Source organism: Chanos chanos, chromosome 4 (genome assembly GCF_902362185.1).
Source record: "Chanos chanos chromosome 4, fChaCha1.1, whole genome shotgun sequence".
NCBI classification, from domain to species: domain Eukaryota; kingdom Metazoa; phylum Chordata; class Actinopteri; order Gonorynchiformes; family Chanidae; genus Chanos; species Chanos chanos.
This window is the reverse complement of record NC_044498.1, coordinates 30880072-30896779: the sequence shown is the minus strand read 5'-3', so window position 1 is coordinate 30896779 and position 16708 is coordinate 30880072. Positions and strand designations below refer to the sequence as shown.

Here is a 16708-nt window from a genome sequence, read left to right as displayed (position 1 = left end):
TAGTCCCTGGCCACCATAGTCAACAATATCACTGAGCCGCTGTAGAGAGGTGGCCAGTGGGTGCTTGAAGTGTTTTTTTAGGTAGTTGTCGCCATGAACATATTGCTGATACAGTAAGGCCGCTTCATGGAGAGACTGCATAGTTTATGGAGGGGTAGCAGCTAATCAGCGAAGTGGGTCTGTTCGTGAATTGGGCCCAACGAAGCTTTTAGACTACTGATTAATTGCGCTTGGTACACTTCAAAGATTCCCTCAAAGAAGATTCGCTCGTTCACGTGCATTCGCCGTACAGACTAGTTGGATTGCATACGAAGTGGGTGCTGCAGGTCCTTACGTCTACTCAGTTTGTTCTGTTTATCACTAGCACAGAACATACGGGAACTAATGATTCTTGATCAGAATTTGCCTTTGGCCGCACGTATTCCATTTTGACGCAGTTTGAAGCGAACCAAACATTTTGTTAAAGTGTGTCATGTCAGTTTCAAGGCAGTCTTCTGCTCACTTATTTTGACTTAATGAGTAATGAGAAGGTAGAGGTTCTCAGAACATGTTCGGTGTTCTTGTGAACCAGGTTTCAGTATTTATTTCATAAAGGTGTGTCTCTCTACTTCTTGTGTGCATAGTCTAATGTTTGTTGCTTTTTACATCAATATGCGAATGTTATTCGCTGAACGTCGGGCGGAAAGAGTCTTCATTTGAACACAGTTTTTGAATAGAAGAAATATAAAGAAAATACTAAATTACTTTTTGAGAACATGTCGTTGATGTTCTAAAAACTGAAATTAGTCTATTTTACCACTTTAAACGTAACATCTGGTATCTGTATATTTTTCAGTGACTGCAATCAAATAAAACATGTTAATGTTTTACTCCAGTCTCGCAGTCGCTCAGTAAATATCAGTTCAATTGCCTTTTTCGCAAGGAAAAAAATAACAGTGCACAGGCGCACTAACGTTTAATTTATGGCGGGTGTCCAGTGCGTCACCCATACGTGTACGTCACCGCTACTTCATGAAAGTGTCAGTGACCGGATACCCCAGACACAGCGCGGAATATTCAGGAGTTGTGGGCAGTGTACTCCTCAGTTCTACTTTTATTCTCAGCTCCACATTAAATAGTCAGAAATATAGATTTTGACTGAAAAGTGGAACGTTTCTGTCTGACATTGTTTTATTCACATGGGAAACTTCCTCACTAACGGAACTGGCTGCTCTCTGCCATGCTAAAGCCCTTGTTGAAGTGCGGCTAGCAGAAAAAGCTAGTAAGCAAACTGTTCAGCAGTTATTCGGTGAGTTAGTGTGCACTTTTGTACCGTTAGTGGCTTAAATGGCAAGCGATCTGAAAACGAGTTTGGTCCAATTATGTCAGTATCTACAGGATCCGCACCACGTAGCGCGATTTCAGAAGTTTTGTGGGGTGCGGGGGACTTTCTCGCGGAACCCTGCCGTCCCAAATGAACTGGAGTCGGCACGGTTGCTCAGTAATGGAGCTTGCACTAACCATTACCGCCAGGTAGAGAGTGACAACGGTACGGCATACGGAGAGGAAAAGACGGAGAAAACTGAGGACGTCCGGCATCGAAGAGGCACCTCCGCCGGAGGTAGCTTGAAATGGGACGTTTGTAAGAATGGGCCGTTGAACGGGGTAGCGAAAAGTCCGGCTGCGGGTGATACAGAAAAAGGCCAGAGTTGTGCGAGCAGTCGTCTCTTCGCTGGAGTTAGCGACTACGGACAGTCACCACAAACCTCATCAGAAAACCACCAAAGTAACCATTCTGTACTGGGCAGTTTTACTAATAAGGTACAGGTCAACGAGGACGCGAATGTAAGTGTGAGCACGGTGAAGCCTTTGCGTAAGAACTCCCTCACCGGAGATGCTGGGCAAGAGTTTTTAATCGAAAACAAGTTTTTATACTACTTGTTTACGGTGGGAACCGAGTTGGGAAATGAACTCTTTTACATCACCTTTTTCCCGTTCTTTATCTGGAACGTGGACGCGTATGTCAGTCGGCGCTTGATCGTGGTCTGGGTTTGGGTCATGTACCTCGGGCAGTGCACTAAAGACGTGATCCGCTGGTCCAGGCCTGCCTCACCTCCCGTGGTCAAAGTGGAGATGTTCTACAACTCGGAGTACAGCATGCCCTCCACACACGCCATGTCCGGCACAGCAATACCTTTCTCCCTCCTCATGCTTACCTGCGGTCGCTGGGAGGTAAGAAACTCTGTCGAACTAAGTTAAAGGCCAGTTTTCCGAAGCCGAGAAGAGTGAAATAGGCATTTTATTTCTTAAATAAACGCGTCCAGGAGAAATGTACGTGGCTCTAAAATAACACAGATTTTTTGCTTTAATCTTACCGTGCAGAAAATATTAGATGCAGCTTAGTGTCTGGTTTATTGATGTTTGTGCAAGAGTCCATTAAGAAATGAAAGGCCCGATAAATGGTGTGGAAATAGCTGACCAAGTCACACTGTAGTAGCACCTGTCTGCTGCTTATCTCTGCATGATAACAGCGCGATAACAAGCCCGTGTCTAAACCCTTTAGTTTTTACTTTTATTAGTGACTGGAAATGTTCTAAAAAGGGTGGAACGTTAAAATAAAAAAAAGAGCGACCTTCTCTGCGTGGACTCTACAAGCGGGTCTGCAGCGGTCAGTGGATTCTCAATAGCGTTCATTGTTCCACAGCGTGACCTCCGTGAACTGGACTGTGTCCAAATTTATGCGCACGCACATCTACAGCGATACAAGGCGTTAAGGGCCTGAATAAGCTACATTTTAGTAACACGCGCCTCTAGACCGTTTCAAAGGTCATTTGCAGGATGACGTTTGGTCTCTGCTGCGGCAGACCAAGGGTTTGTGGAGGGATTCACTGCTGCTGGTTCTCACAATCTGATTTACTGTGCTGTTAGGAGGGCAAGCATGAGAATGAACTTTGCTGCAATTTACGAGATTCCATTGTTTTTTCCCCATACCTGTCCTTCTGTTTTTTTTCCCATTTACTGAAATCTGTAAGCTCTCTGGTTTGTGCTCATATGGTACCTCACCGTGTCACTTTTGTTTTAGGCTTGCCCCCCCTCCTTTCGGAGACATCTGCATCACTCAGTGGATATCATTAGTTGGATTTCTGCTGCCTCCTATTTTCTTATATCTTATTACTAGTAAGAGCCCAGAATTTGTCCAGTAACAATGATCTCCCCTCAGACAAACTCCCTGAAACCACTGAAAAGCATAAACTGGACGGATCTTTTCATAGTGAAAAGCGGTTCCTTTATCAGGAAAAAACCCAGTGAGAAATTAGGCTTCGTGTCCCAGACAGTGCAGTCTTTGTTTTAAGACAGTGTTACTGCTTTAGTGAATATGGGTATGCTACTGGTGTGGGCTCAGTATTACTGCCCCATTAGCAAGAAGAGAGAGATTAGACTAGCAAGTCTGATGCTTTCTGTCTTTCTCTCCGGTCTGTCTCTCTCTCTCTCTCTCAGTCTGTCTGAGTGCTGGTATAATAATGCTATTAAGCTGTGATAACAGGTGCCATAGATAGTCTAAGGACTCATATCATTATGGCCTCTCAGATTCTTTTTTCCCTGAAGTGGAAATTCAAATATACATTCAGTATACATTTTCATAGAGAATTCTGGAATTTTATATTTTATTTTATTTTATTTTTCCCACCTATAATTCATCCCATGTCCCTTTTAGTTCCATTTAATAGGGGTCCTTTGCAGCCATATCATAGTAATAAAAATTGAGGGAAGGGGTGACTGTATGCACCTGACAAAGCTACAGTCGCTCCTCTGGCCTGCACACACGTTTCCCCAGAGTTTCTCTGCACGTGTCAGTTTCTAAGTTACATTGTTTGAGATAAATAAAACAATGACTTTTTGTCTTTTAGGTAATGTTTTATATGAAACAGGTATTGGAGGATACAGAGAGGAGATAGAAAACAGCTGAGAAGTAGAAAAATAAATAAATAATCATTTCAGAAAGGACACTCCACTTCCAAATAATGGCTTTGACATCTTAAGGGCCCCATACTGGTAATTACGGTATGGATAAGGCAGAGGAGGGGACCATCAGTAATACAGCACTAGATATTTGTGTCTTGACTTCCCTTTAAGGTGAGGACTGCAGTGTGACTCTGAGCTCTCTGGTCATGTAGTTTGTAGGATAGAAATCTATTTCACGCTATCTATATCTGTTTTCCTGTGCTGTGTAGAGCAGTCCCAGAAATGACATTCAAATATAACATTCATAACAAGCATTCAGATTGTGAATGTGGGCTGTTGTTTTTCAGTTTGCAGTAGGTTGCTGTGTCAGATCTCTGAGTCACTGGTGTGTGTTTTGCATCCACAACATGTTAAGACCTCATTAGAACTGCAGTGCTCTGTTTTGCCATAATATCAAGCAATCAGGAGAACTGCTAGTGAACATCTGAAAGAACACCTTATGGATGGGTGTGTCTGACCACATTTTAAACTCAGATACTGATAAAGGAGATGTGTGAGCGAGCAGATGCTCTGTGACTCCAACATGCAGCCTGGACTTTTTCATCTTTACCTGGCACGCGTCCACGTGAAGTCATATTAACGCTGATTTATTCAGGATCGGTGTGGATACGCCCTTTTGAAATGGCATAGGCCGTTTTCAAGGCCCTATTAGTTTAGCATGCACCAACGAACATGTGTTTGTTTGAACAAGGCTGTTTTGCGTTCTCCGGTCGGGAACGCCCTGAGCTTGTAATATTGAGCGGCAGGTAACTGTCTTAGCCGTCGGGTGTGAAGCTAATCCTGAGAGTGGAAAACTTAGTACAGCATGCCCTCCGTGATCGTGGTCCCTGGATGCGCGCCCCAAACTGCTGATACTCACTGAACTTCACATGAGAGATTATTTCTCATTATAACAGTTAAAATGAGACTATACAGAGAATAAATTACGTTTATATCGTTACCGAATGTGGAGCCTGCAACAGCCATGACAACAGTTTACATGGCGCGTATGCAACCCAAATGTACAAGTTATGAGTTGACGACAAGCTTACGCCAAATTGCATGCGACGCATTATTTCATTGCCTATTGTGAGTTGTTTTTATTTATCCCAGTGAACAAAGCAACAAAACAAACTTCCGAAATGGGGTTTGTTCAACCTAAAAATCTCACATGAGCAAGTCCAAGCGAAGTGTTTTTGCTGACTCTACAGTTTCGGTGTTTTCAAGCTCATGGGCGTGCTCAGGAGAACGACCGAGAAACCGTAAACATCGTGAAACACAGCACAAGCAATCCTTAAAAATTCAAATGGACATTTTTATGGGTGTCGGGTGTTTCGGTTCACGTCAAGGCTTCTCTGAAGTCTTCCGTAAATATCTCTGTATTGACTTGCCCAGTACCATTAGGAATTCAGTACGTGGTACTGACACATATTCATAGTGATCTGAGACCAAAAACATGCGCTGTTTTGAATTTTTTCGTTGATTATGGAGATGGCCAAAACTGATCAGCGCACGCACGCAATGGGTAATTGTTGTGTGTGTTTTGTGTGTACGTGTCATTAGCCCAGAAAGCATGAGATAAGACTTGCTATCAAATATTTTAAAAATTAGATTGTTATCATCAGAGTGTACATATACTGTTACAATATTTTCTGAAATTGGGAATTTATAAATGTATTTGGTTGTTATGCAGCACTGCTACCCTATTAATTTCTGCATAAATTGCAGCTCCACTGAATTTCATCTGTGGTTTTCATCTGTCTGTGTGGTCTGGCTTTTATCTGGTCACGTGACAGGCTGTGCCATAGTTAACAGGAACTGAGAATGAAGTGTAGAAAAACTTTGTCCTGCTGCTCTGAGGAGAGAGGGTTCTGTGACCATATAAGGCAGAAGGGAGAGGAAGTTGCTTTTCTTTTGCAGTGCAGGCAAGGACAAAAATGAGATTAAGTCTGTAATGTTCTTACCTTCACAAGGATGAAATGCCAAGGTTTCAAACAAGGCCTATGCATCATGCAGCACAGACTGGTTGAAAACAAGATTGAACTAAGATTTTTACACTGAGCCAACATTTCATAGAGGGACCTGGATGAGTGTCTTGTGAAGTGGGCGTCTCCTGTGGGAGCGGTCATACATATTCATAAGTATATTCATAACATTCCATTAAAAATGTTAAACCAGTGGTGCAGATCTATAAAGCATAGATTCAGATGCACAGAGTGGATGTGTGGAGAAAACTGTTTTTCTTTGTGGCTGTAAACGTATAGTTTTCGTATAGAGCCTTTATTCTTCTACACAGAGAAGAATAAAGGCTCACCTATGCTCACCTTGACCTTTGTCAAGTGTTTGTTCATCAGGGAACATGCCCCCATACATATTCACCTCTGTAAGCAGTACTGGTTTGGATGATACTCACAGGATTTAGATTTTAAATATCATTAAAGCATTGTTGTCATCCTGGGACCAGTGGAGAGAGTATGTTATAAGCAGTGTTCAGTTTGTCATGGACTGTGATCTGTGTGTGTGTGTGTGTACATTTGTGTGTGTGTGACAGTGAAGTAGAGGTGGAGTTAGACAGCTGTAAACAGCGCTGCTTGTCTCTCACCACTGTTCAGCCTGTATATTTATACACAGCCTCGGTATCACACATCATAGTACTGAGGCTAACACCTTCACACACACACACACACACACACACACACACACACACACACACACACACACACACACACACACACACATTTGTGCTCTGTAATCAAACTCACACATCACTCAGTGTGTAGCTGGCTGTGGTATCCATAAGAGCCTCATAGAGAGAGAGAGTGGAGAGATGTGTTTTCCTCCATAAAAGGCATTCAGTGTGTTCCCCAAGCCTGTCATGTGGTCCAGGCCCCTGTCATGTGGACGAAGGGCATTAGGTGTGGTCGCCTGAACCTGGCATAGCCCAAAAATGTGTGGATCTTGATTGTTTTTCTTTTTAACTCTCTTTGGTTTGGCATTCATTTAGAACATATGTGATGTCTAGCTGTATCCGAAGTGAATGTGAGACCAAACCCATTGGATGTGTGTGTGTGGGTACATCTATGTATTTGTGTGATTCTATCTGCTGGGGGAGTGTGCATATAGGCCTAGGTGTGACTTGGCCTGTTTGGGAGTGTGTGTGAGAGTGAGAGACAGAGAGAGGGACTCCAGTAGTGTAGGCGTGTGTGTGTGTGTGTGTGTGTGTGTGGGTGTGTGTGTGTTGCTGCAAGGTTATGGTGAAATCTGTGTTTTCACATGGTGAGATCTGAGATGCACTAACAGACACACCTAAATACTAAAGTCTTGTCTGGGATGTTAGAGGAATGTAGGGTCTGGTCTTTCTGTTACTTGGGAGATTTTCTAAGCTGTCTGTCAGCATTTCAATAGAATATACCTTGGAAAGCAACAATTGACTTTGAAGTTGATATCTATTACTTCCACTAATAATTAGCTTTAACATCTGTAAACAAACAAGTTTCTGCAGGTGTTTTCGTGAAACCTTAGCCTGTCTGCTGATGTGGTGTTTAAGTCAAGTCTCTCTCTGTCTTCCATTCTTTCAGCCTTTTAGCTGAACACAACGTGAAACCCCTTCAGAAACTTTGTCTGGCTGTAAGTCTGAGCTTGCATAGAGCTACTGTAATGTTATAATAACTCCATCTGAATAACATTTTCAACCAACGGAATAGACAAAGATCCTGTTTACATTTTCCTCCTTGGATCCGATCTAAAATCTGATCCAAACTTAGCAGCAGATCCAAATTGCTCTGGCCCTGCACAGAAAAACAGCACACATTGCTTACGTTTGTGTCAAAAACCCCACATTTTTTACTCAGGCCTGGATCCCATCTCTCTGTGGCAGGGCTAGGCAGAGGCCTTCTCATGTGGAGATTCACAGGCCTTTGCTTTAGCCAGGAGCGGACATACTTTTCCACTTAACACAGGTCCCGAGGGGCAGGAGAAAATTACATCCAGGTGCTGTAGATCTGGACCGAAGAGATGGAACTACTCAGTGTTACTCACTCTGTCAGAGTAAGGTAGCAGATATGAACAGCTCTGTTTCTCCACTTCATATCCTGGATACCCCAGAACAGTAATACAGCCAGTAATACAGCCATCCGAGGAGCCTGCTGTGGTTCAGTGGAAAGACTGGATCAGTAGTTTGTAATCAGTGCACCTGTTAAATCAGGTGTGGTGATGCCACGCTGGAGCAGAAGTGTCATGTCAGGTAGTTTCTTATTAAACAGTGCCCTAGTACAGTGCTTTTCAGCTCAAGTCCTGGTGACACATAGCACATTACAGCACAATTTTTGCTCTGTCCCAGAATGATCACACCTGATACAATTTCGATGGTGTTTATTGAGTTGGCCTCATGAGCTAAATGTGCTGGAGCTAAGCATGAGCTAAAATGACCTGTTATTGGAGACTCTGGGGCTGGGGTTGAGATGCATAGTGAAAAAAATGCATTTACATCCCAGCGCCGTGCAAGTGAATGTATTGTCAGTAGAGCCCGACGCATAAGTCGGCATGCCGATATTATCGGCTGACATGAGCTAATTGCAGATAAATCGGTATCTGCGGCTAATAAATGACAATTAAAAAAGAGACGGAAAATGGATCCTTCAACCTTGTTATGACATTCACGTCAGCCATGCCTGGTTTTGCTGCAGTAAAGTGAAAGCAGGTACAGTTAGTCAAACATCAAAATTGTGTTTAATGTTATGGTAGTTGAGTGGTGTAGACTAAGCTGTTGACAAACTTGATTGTAATTTTATTTATGAAACAGCGTGGTAGTTCTAGCCAGTAAACAAACAACGGTCCCATCATTTCTCCCTCTTCTGAAAATTGTCTCTGCCAACATCGCCTACAGCAGCTTAGAGTGCTGTCCATTGCTAAGTTAGGTTACCGACAAAGCAAGCTAATGTCACGTTTATCATGTTGTGAGTGGAAGACCACTAACTTCAATGAGCGATTACACTGTAGGGTTTAACTTATCCTGCCTAAATTAAGAAATGGTAAATATATCTGCGACTCGCATGTCTGTAGGTACAGTCAGTGCGTTGGAAATTATTAAACCAGAGGGGACACGTAAATAAATGTGAGCTGGACAAGTATCTAACATGGCTTGGTAGCCAAACAAAGTTAACTACTTTCTCTTTCAAATGTGTAGTGTGAAATCCCAAATATTGCATTCAGCAGCAGCTTTTACTCTAGCTCACTGCATCAGTTTACTGCGGTTATTTATCAAATCTTTAATACATTTTGTTGTACTTTTGTTCAAAATGCTACTTATGACAATAAAACAAGTTTATTATATATATATATAGCCGATATATCATTATTGGATTTTTAAATCATCAAATATCGAAATTGGTATTGGTCTGAAAAATCCTGTATCGGTCGAGCTCTAATTGTCAGTACTTGTCTGTGTGTTTATATGGTCTGTAGTGTGTTCTGATTACTGGCTCTGTGGTGTGTTCTTAATCGAGGATGAGCCTTTTACTGGCTTTTGTATGTGTTCTTATTGGAGGATGAGCCTGTTACTGACTTTTTTATGTGTTCTGATTGGAGGATGAGCCTGTTACTGGCTCTGCAGTGTGTTCCGATTGGATGATTAGCCTGTTGCTGGGTCTGTATTGTGTTCTAATTGGAGGATGAGCCGGTTACTGGCTCTGCGGTGTGTTCTGATTGGAGGATTAGCCTCTTACTGGCTCTGTAATGTGTTCTGATTGGAGGATGAGCCTCTTACTGGCTCTGTAGTGTGTGGTTTGGCCTTGTTTGGTTGTTATGGGGATAGCTATGAGTAATGGCGGTGGTTATGTGATGAGTGGGTTATGAGCTTTTATTAACCTCCCCAGAGGTCTGGGCATGTGTATGAACTCATATAAGAGACCCACACACACACACACATGTTCACATTCTTCAGTCACAACTCTCATAAAAGTATGTTAAGAGTTTGTGCCTACAAGAGTATTGTGAGCCTACGGACACAGCCTGTGTGTTTGTGTGTGTATTGTGCATAAGTGTTCAGTTGCCTCACTGCTCATAAGTTGAGTGAGATGATGTGAGAGAGTGAATATGAATTTTGGTGGGTATTTGAGGGGGTATAATGTTGTGTTGCGTTTACCTCGGAAGTCTGGAGTCGGAGCTAGGAATGACGCCACACCTGAGTTGACCGCGTTCCAGTACAACAAGTCCTAGCCAGGTTAGCCATTTTTGAGATCGGGGTTGGTGAAGTTCGCCTGACCTTCCAAGTCGGAAATCCGACTTCAGGGAGCCTTCCATTTGAAATTTCCCGCCCGGGAACTTGGAAATTCCGACTCACCATTTCAAATGGAACACACCTTATGGCATCTTCAGTGTAGTGGGCTTCTGGGGGAAGTGAAAGCAGCTGTGAGAGAGTGAAGGAGGAAATGTAAGTGTAGGGTGGAGGAAGAAAGAGAAAGAGAGTGGGGGAGGATGGAGCAGGAAAGAGGTTAAACAGAATCTGAGTGGCAATCCGAGCTCTCTAGATAATCCATTCACACAGAGAGAATGTTGGACAGAGCAAGAGAGAGTATAAAAGGCTTGGGCATCATTCATGTGCTAATCTCATCTCTCTCTCTCTCTTACTCTCTTTTACTCTGCCTGTCTCTCTCTCTTCCCTCTCTTTTGCATACAGTGTCCGTGTGTCAGAGTACAAACTAACTAACTTCCATATTGTGTGTGTGTGTGTTTGTGTTTCTTTACAGTACCCTTTCATACTGGGTCTGCTGCTGGCCCTGAGCTGGTGTGTGTTGGTGTGTTTGAGCCGAATTTACATGGGCATGCATTCTATTCTGGTAAGTATGTTAAGCATGCACACACACACACACACCACCCAGGCACTGAACGCACAATTCTCACATTTCTGATTTTTTTATTCATAAGTATTCAGTATATGCAAATATTGTCTACAGCAAAATGCCAGAGATGCAGATTTTCTCTCCCACTGTCACAGAGTTAAACAGTAGAATGAAGATTCTCAGTCTCTCTGAGTCAAACAGTGGATTTGATGGTTTGACAAAAGAGGTGCAGTGGTCTAGGGCTTATTGCCTGCATTATATGTACAGTAAATCTGCCTGGATAATTGCAGAATGGCCGCCTATATGCAACTTACCCGTTTCAAGTGGTTTGCCATGTTCAATGTTGTTGAATGATAAGCGAATTTTTGCATACAGAATTTGCATTTAACTTAAGGGTTGTCTTTCAAAAGTTCAAAATGCCGCCATACTTTAGACTTCTTCTGAGACATGCATCCTCATCGTTAGAGTGATCCATAAAGTGAAATTTAACAGGGTGGGGTTCGAATTGGCTTTTAGCCTCTGCATTGCTCTGCTCATACGTGGCTTGGCTGTCATGAGTGAGTTAGAGGCATAAGTCTTTGGATGGATAATTCACTGTTCCTCAGATCTCAGAGTTCTGCAGATTCCCTCTGAGTCTCTCTCTCTCTCTCTCTCTCTCTCTCTCTCTCTGTCCTTTTCTTAAGCTGTGTGGCACTCTGTTTAAGCCTCCTCACTGTAGGTTTCTTAAGATTTAATGGATTTAAGATGTCCGCTATAGATATCCTAAAACGTCTTCCCTGGAAACTCTCTCTCTCTCTCTCTCTCTCTCTCTCTCTCTCTCTCTCTCTCTCTCTCTCTCTCTCTCTGTTCTGTTTGTCTAACCTTAATAGTTTTGTGAACATAGGCAGTGTTTTACCAGTGTTAGTGTTTGTTAATGAGTTGTTATTAGAACATTGACATCTTGGATGGTGCAGCAGACGGCTGTTCTGTTAGAAGCCCAGAGGGTTTACACACATCATGGCTAAACCTTTCAAACCTGCAGAAAATCATCTCTGGAAACCTTGCTTTTAGACTGATGGTGTGTGTCCCATCCCCTCACATCACAAATGTTATAAATTCATAATAGAAAATAAACCAGCGTGTTTAGTTTTGCAAAACTGTGTGGTGGTTTGCATTGCATTGCTTTGACTGCAACAAATTTGCTCTGACTTACTCTGGCTGTAATGTGTTGGGGAAAAAAAAGGGAAAATGTGAGAAATTAGCCAACAAGCCTAGTGAGGGAAAAAAGAGTAAAGAGGAGAATATGCTGAGCCCACTTCTCTCACTGAGATAATAGCACTCCAGAAATATTCCTCACAAAGGACCTGAAACACTGTCTCAAAGTCAAGATGTCAGATGTTTGTGTATCTGAGGTGTACAAGTCTGACTTTTATTCAGTTAAGCATTGGGGTTGGTTCGCATTTTAATGTGATTTCATTTGAATCTGTCTGTGCTGTAAAACAGCAGACATGACATTTGTAGTTTAAGAATTATAGGCATTTTTAGCATTTCCTAAAAATAAAGCCAGTAAGAGCAATTAGACCAATAAAAGATATCCATACTTTGTTAAACTGTTGTGAAGGTTGGCCAGGCTACTTCATGCCCATGTGTAAATCAGTCTTAATGTATTACTGTTTTCTTTTACTATTCCATAAACTGTGATCAAATGCATGTGCTTTGTTACATAGCCCAATGGCTCTGGAGTGCTAGTAGATTATGGCACATGGACTTTGTGCTGACTGGACTTATGCCTCTGATGAAGCTTTGGGTTAATTGTACCGTTTGCTCAGATCAAATGTGAAAACATGACATTTTTGGAGAATGCTTGATCTGTTTTGTAAACAAGAGCAATGTTAAAGGATTTAAAGCAATCAGAGGAAAGTTGTTTGTGGCATTCTGATTTTCTCTCTCTCTGTCTTTTTTTTTTTTTTTTTGGTGAAAAGCAGTAATAGGTTAATGTGCCACCTTTTTCTTTTTTTCAGCAGAGTTCAGCTCAGCCCTGTCTCTTTTAACTCATAACAAATACATTTATAATCTCCCCACAGAGCAAATCACACAGGTGAGTAGTACTGTACCACACTAAGGTCTACTGGGACAAGAGCAGTACCAGTGTAGTGCAGGTGTACTGTGTGTAAAGGACCAGGCTCGTGTAAGAGGTCTCTTTATGTGAGAGTGACTGGAGTTTCTGGAGAACAGAGCTGATAAGTCGTGTTAGTGCAGCAGGCCATAGCAGTACTGGTGTTTTACCTCAGTGTGTTAATGACCTGAATGGTGTGTCAGGACACGTGATCTGCAGAAATGTGGAAACACACTTGGATGAGTTAGTCGTGCTGACTGTGTGTTTTTCTCTCCTGATTGTGCTTGTCTTAGATTTACCTGAGGTTAAGCTGAGATAATGCCATTGATGTTTCATTAGGCAGATGGTGTGTGTGTGTGTGTGTGTTTGTGTTTATAGCTCTCGTATACAGATATGATAGAGTGAAACAGACTTTCCCACATGTCTGATGGACACTCCGCAGGTAAGCCCTGCAGGCTGTTGACGGCAGGAAGGACTTCAAGTCCGATCCAAAGCCGTTAAAACTGTGGAGTCCGGTCCTGGCTTCTGCCCGGGCAAACATGTATTGGCACCGGACTGTGGGACTGTGACGTGTAGAGTGGCGGTACAGTGCAGAACTGCAGGAGTTATGACATAACCCTCACACAGACACTGCATGCTGATATCAGCCAGTCTTCACTCTCTCATTCTCTTTCCTCTGCATCTGATCCCTCTTTTCATTTACTCTTTATCTTGCTCTCTGATATTCAGATGGCAGTGAATTGAAATGGAAAGCAAATTGAACTAACTGATAGTTCACTTAAAAGTCACCCATAAGCACTATCGTTTATTACAGCATTCTCATGAGGTGTTTTTTTTCTTTCTCATATGACTGTAACCCTGCCTGTACCTGTACAACAATGGTTAATAAGTTATAGATACAGAGTTGACCTCTCTCTGTGTGCGTGTGAGTGTGTGTGTGTGTGTGTGTGTGTGTGTGCGTGTGTGTAAATGTGGATGAGATTTTGCATTCAACTGTTGTCTGGCCAATGTCAGTGATCCATAAAGAGGTGTTCTACCATGACACCGATTGTATTGTTAGGGTAAAAACTTGGCTATCTGATGCATTATATCACACGCACACGTAAACACAGGAGGATATGACTGCACGTAATCATTTGTTGTTGTGTGTGTGTGTGTGTGTGTGTGTGTGTGTGTGTGTGTGAGGCATGCTGAGTGTCCTGTGGTGTCTGTGGCAGACTTACTCTTTTATTTTTAATTGTGTGATACTGTCAGTGAATCGCTGTCACTTTCCTATGGGTGTATGTGGGGGTTTTGTGTGAAGGGAAACAACTGAATTATAAAGAGTGCATTAAAAATTCATTGTCAGTGTAACAAGTTTGTCATCTGCTGTCCACTGAAGTCTCATTTAAATATATGTGTGTATATATATAAACACACACACACACACACATAAATATTTGTGTATATATACGTGTGTGTGTGTGTGTGTGTGTGTGCGTGTGTGTGTGTGTGTGTGTATATATATATATATATATATATATATATATATATATATATACACATGCACACACACATATATATATGTGTGTGTGTGTATGTGTGTGTGTGTGTGTGTGTACTTATTTGTTTATTCAGCCTTAAACTTGCTCTTCTACCAAATGTTCTTGTGTATTCACGGTGTGTGTGCCCATGTATGACTCTGCATTTATTTTCTCCTGTGTGTGTGTGTTTTGCAGTGTGTGTAGTTTTTGGTGCGTGCAGTGTGTGTCTTTATATGTGTATAGGGTGTATGTGTAGCTTGTGTGATTTGTAGTGTGTGTGTATTTGAGTGTGTGTGTAGTGTATGTATGTGTATTTGTTTGTGTCTGTAGGCGCACATCCATGTGTATGTACTCCTGAACATCAAAAGCAACAATACAAATTGTCATCACAGAATTGTCTTTTATTTTCTTTGTGTTTATCTCTCTCAGGATATCATTGCTGGCTTCCTCTACAGCATCCTGATCCTGTTGGTGTTTGGCCCAGCTTTGGACCCGATTGACAATTTTAACCTGTCATACCCCTATGCTCCTCTCCTCATTGTCTCCCTGCATGTGGCCATGGGCCTCTTCTCCTTCACGTTGGACACCTGGAGCACGTCACGCGGTGACACTGCCCAGATCCTTGGCACCGGTGCGGGCGTAGCCTTAGCCTCCCACCTCAACCACCGATTGGGCCTCATCCCAGACCCGCCCGCCTCCCTGCTGCCTCTCCGGCCCCCGCCCCTCAGCGCCGCCCTGTTGGGCGTGGCCCTGCTGCGTTTCGGCCTGGGTGTTTTGGTGCTGCTGGCCACACGGGCGCTGATGAAGGCACTGACCATCCCGCTGGTGTGCCGTCTGTTCGACATCCCGTCGGATGACGTGCGGAAGGCCCGCCAGCACATGGAGGTGGAATTGCCCTACCGATACATCGTCTACGGTACGGTGGGGTTCAACGCCCTCTTCCTCGTGCCTATTCTCTTCAGCTGCGTGGGCCTGTCCTGATTGGATGGGACAAAAACCTGTGGAGCGCTGTATTGGATCAGGTTCTGGTTCTGAAGTGGCCCCTGTGATATCACTCCTTTGGATGGTTTTGGACGGCTTGGTCCGACAGGAGGGAGATAACGGTCACTTAGCACAACGCTGCTAACATTCAGAGTATTTCTTAAATAGTACTTTTCCGCTATTGAACTTATTTCTTGTGCTTTGTTTATGTGTGGCACTGTAAACCAGAGATTTGGCTGTTTAGAATAATCTTAAAAAGTTTTCAGAGATGCATAATTTGTCTCACTCTGACATCATCTTTATCCATGTTTTATTTTTTTCCTGTTTGTCTTAAATGATTGTGTCATTAGGTGTTCATTAACTTCTCATTTTCAGTCTCATTTTCAGTTCTCATATTCTAAAGGGCTGCCCGGTACAATCTCAAAAATGAATTTGTGAACAGAAGGCTTTTATTCTTTTTTGTTGTTTGTTTTTTTTGTTTTTTTCCCAAAGGTTCAGCAGTTATGTGTGTCCTCACCTTAACATAACTCTGTGGGTGATGCTAATCTTAGCCCCTTGGAAAACAGTTGTTGACGGCCAGTGGAAAGAACCAGCCCCTCTCTGTGGGTTTGTTGTGTATGTTACGTGGTAGGGGACTAAAAGGAAAGAAAAATGATTTAACTGTTGAAATGTTTTAAATAAATAGATGTTTATAGGCTGTAATAACTATCAGTGATGGCCAGTGTGAGTAATTGGGCACATATAACTGTAGTGTTTCACTGATGCGAAATAAACTTAGTCAACTACTTATCACCATCCCATCTCTGAGACCAGATGATTAAGTCACTTCTTGTTCATCAGCTTTACCACACGTTCATCTGGCGGGGTCACTTCTTTTCACGGCTGCTTTTTGGGATTTTTTTTTTATTTAGTTGGGAGACTCTCATCTTCAATTCCACCTCCAAATTATTTGTCCAAAACATAAGCCCACACCTCAGACGGAGTGAGGAGTTCAGCAGTCTTGTCACCTTCGGCCACAGTTCTGTCTGAGAGAGAAGAGCAGGGGCTTGTTGTGTCAGTTGATGTCTGGTGATAAACAGAACTGACATTACCGTGAAAAGATAATGAGGTGTGAGAAAGTGGAGCCTTGTTGTGACTGAGCTGAATCAAACAGCCCATTGCCTTGTTCTGTGTCACTGAGTTTAAATCACAGAAATGAAGTGCTTTTTTGCGCAGTGAAAGCCATTGACTGCGATGTGACTGTCACACCTGTTTTACAGTGGAATAAACCCACCCCCAGGCGTACATCA

General features: G+C 42.7%; 1 protein-coding gene across 1 annotated transcript; it reads left to right on the top strand.

Annotated features, from left to right (window-relative positions):
- The first annotated feature begins 1086 nt into the window (after positions 1-1086).
- Positions 1087-15725, top strand: sgpp1b (sphingosine-1-phosphate phosphatase 1b). The gene is made up of 3 exons (XM_030771469.1): positions 1087-2211; positions 10728-10817; positions 14868-15725. Exons 1-3 carry the CDS (start codon positions 1327-1329, stop codon positions 15417-15419), a joined length of 1527 nt encoding a protein of 508 aa, XP_030627329.1. The 5' UTR covers positions 1087-1326; the 3' UTR covers positions 15420-15725.
- The last annotated feature ends 983 nt before the right edge of the window (positions 15726-16708 follow it).

Bases quoted from the DNA above. Each gene is read 5' to 3' on its own strand.
- sgpp1b (XM_030771469.1), top strand. From the start codon at position 1,327: ATGGCAAGCGATCTGAAAACGAGTTTGGTCCAATTATGTCAGTATCTA. The intron at 2,212-10,727 runs GTAAGAAACTCT...GTTTCTTTACAG, and splicing joins TTACCTGCGGTCGCTGGGAG to TACCCTTTCATACTGGGTCT. The intron at 10,818-14,867 runs GTAAGTATGTTA...TATCTCTCTCAG, and splicing joins TGGGCATGCATTCTATTCTG to GATATCATTGCTGGCTTCCT.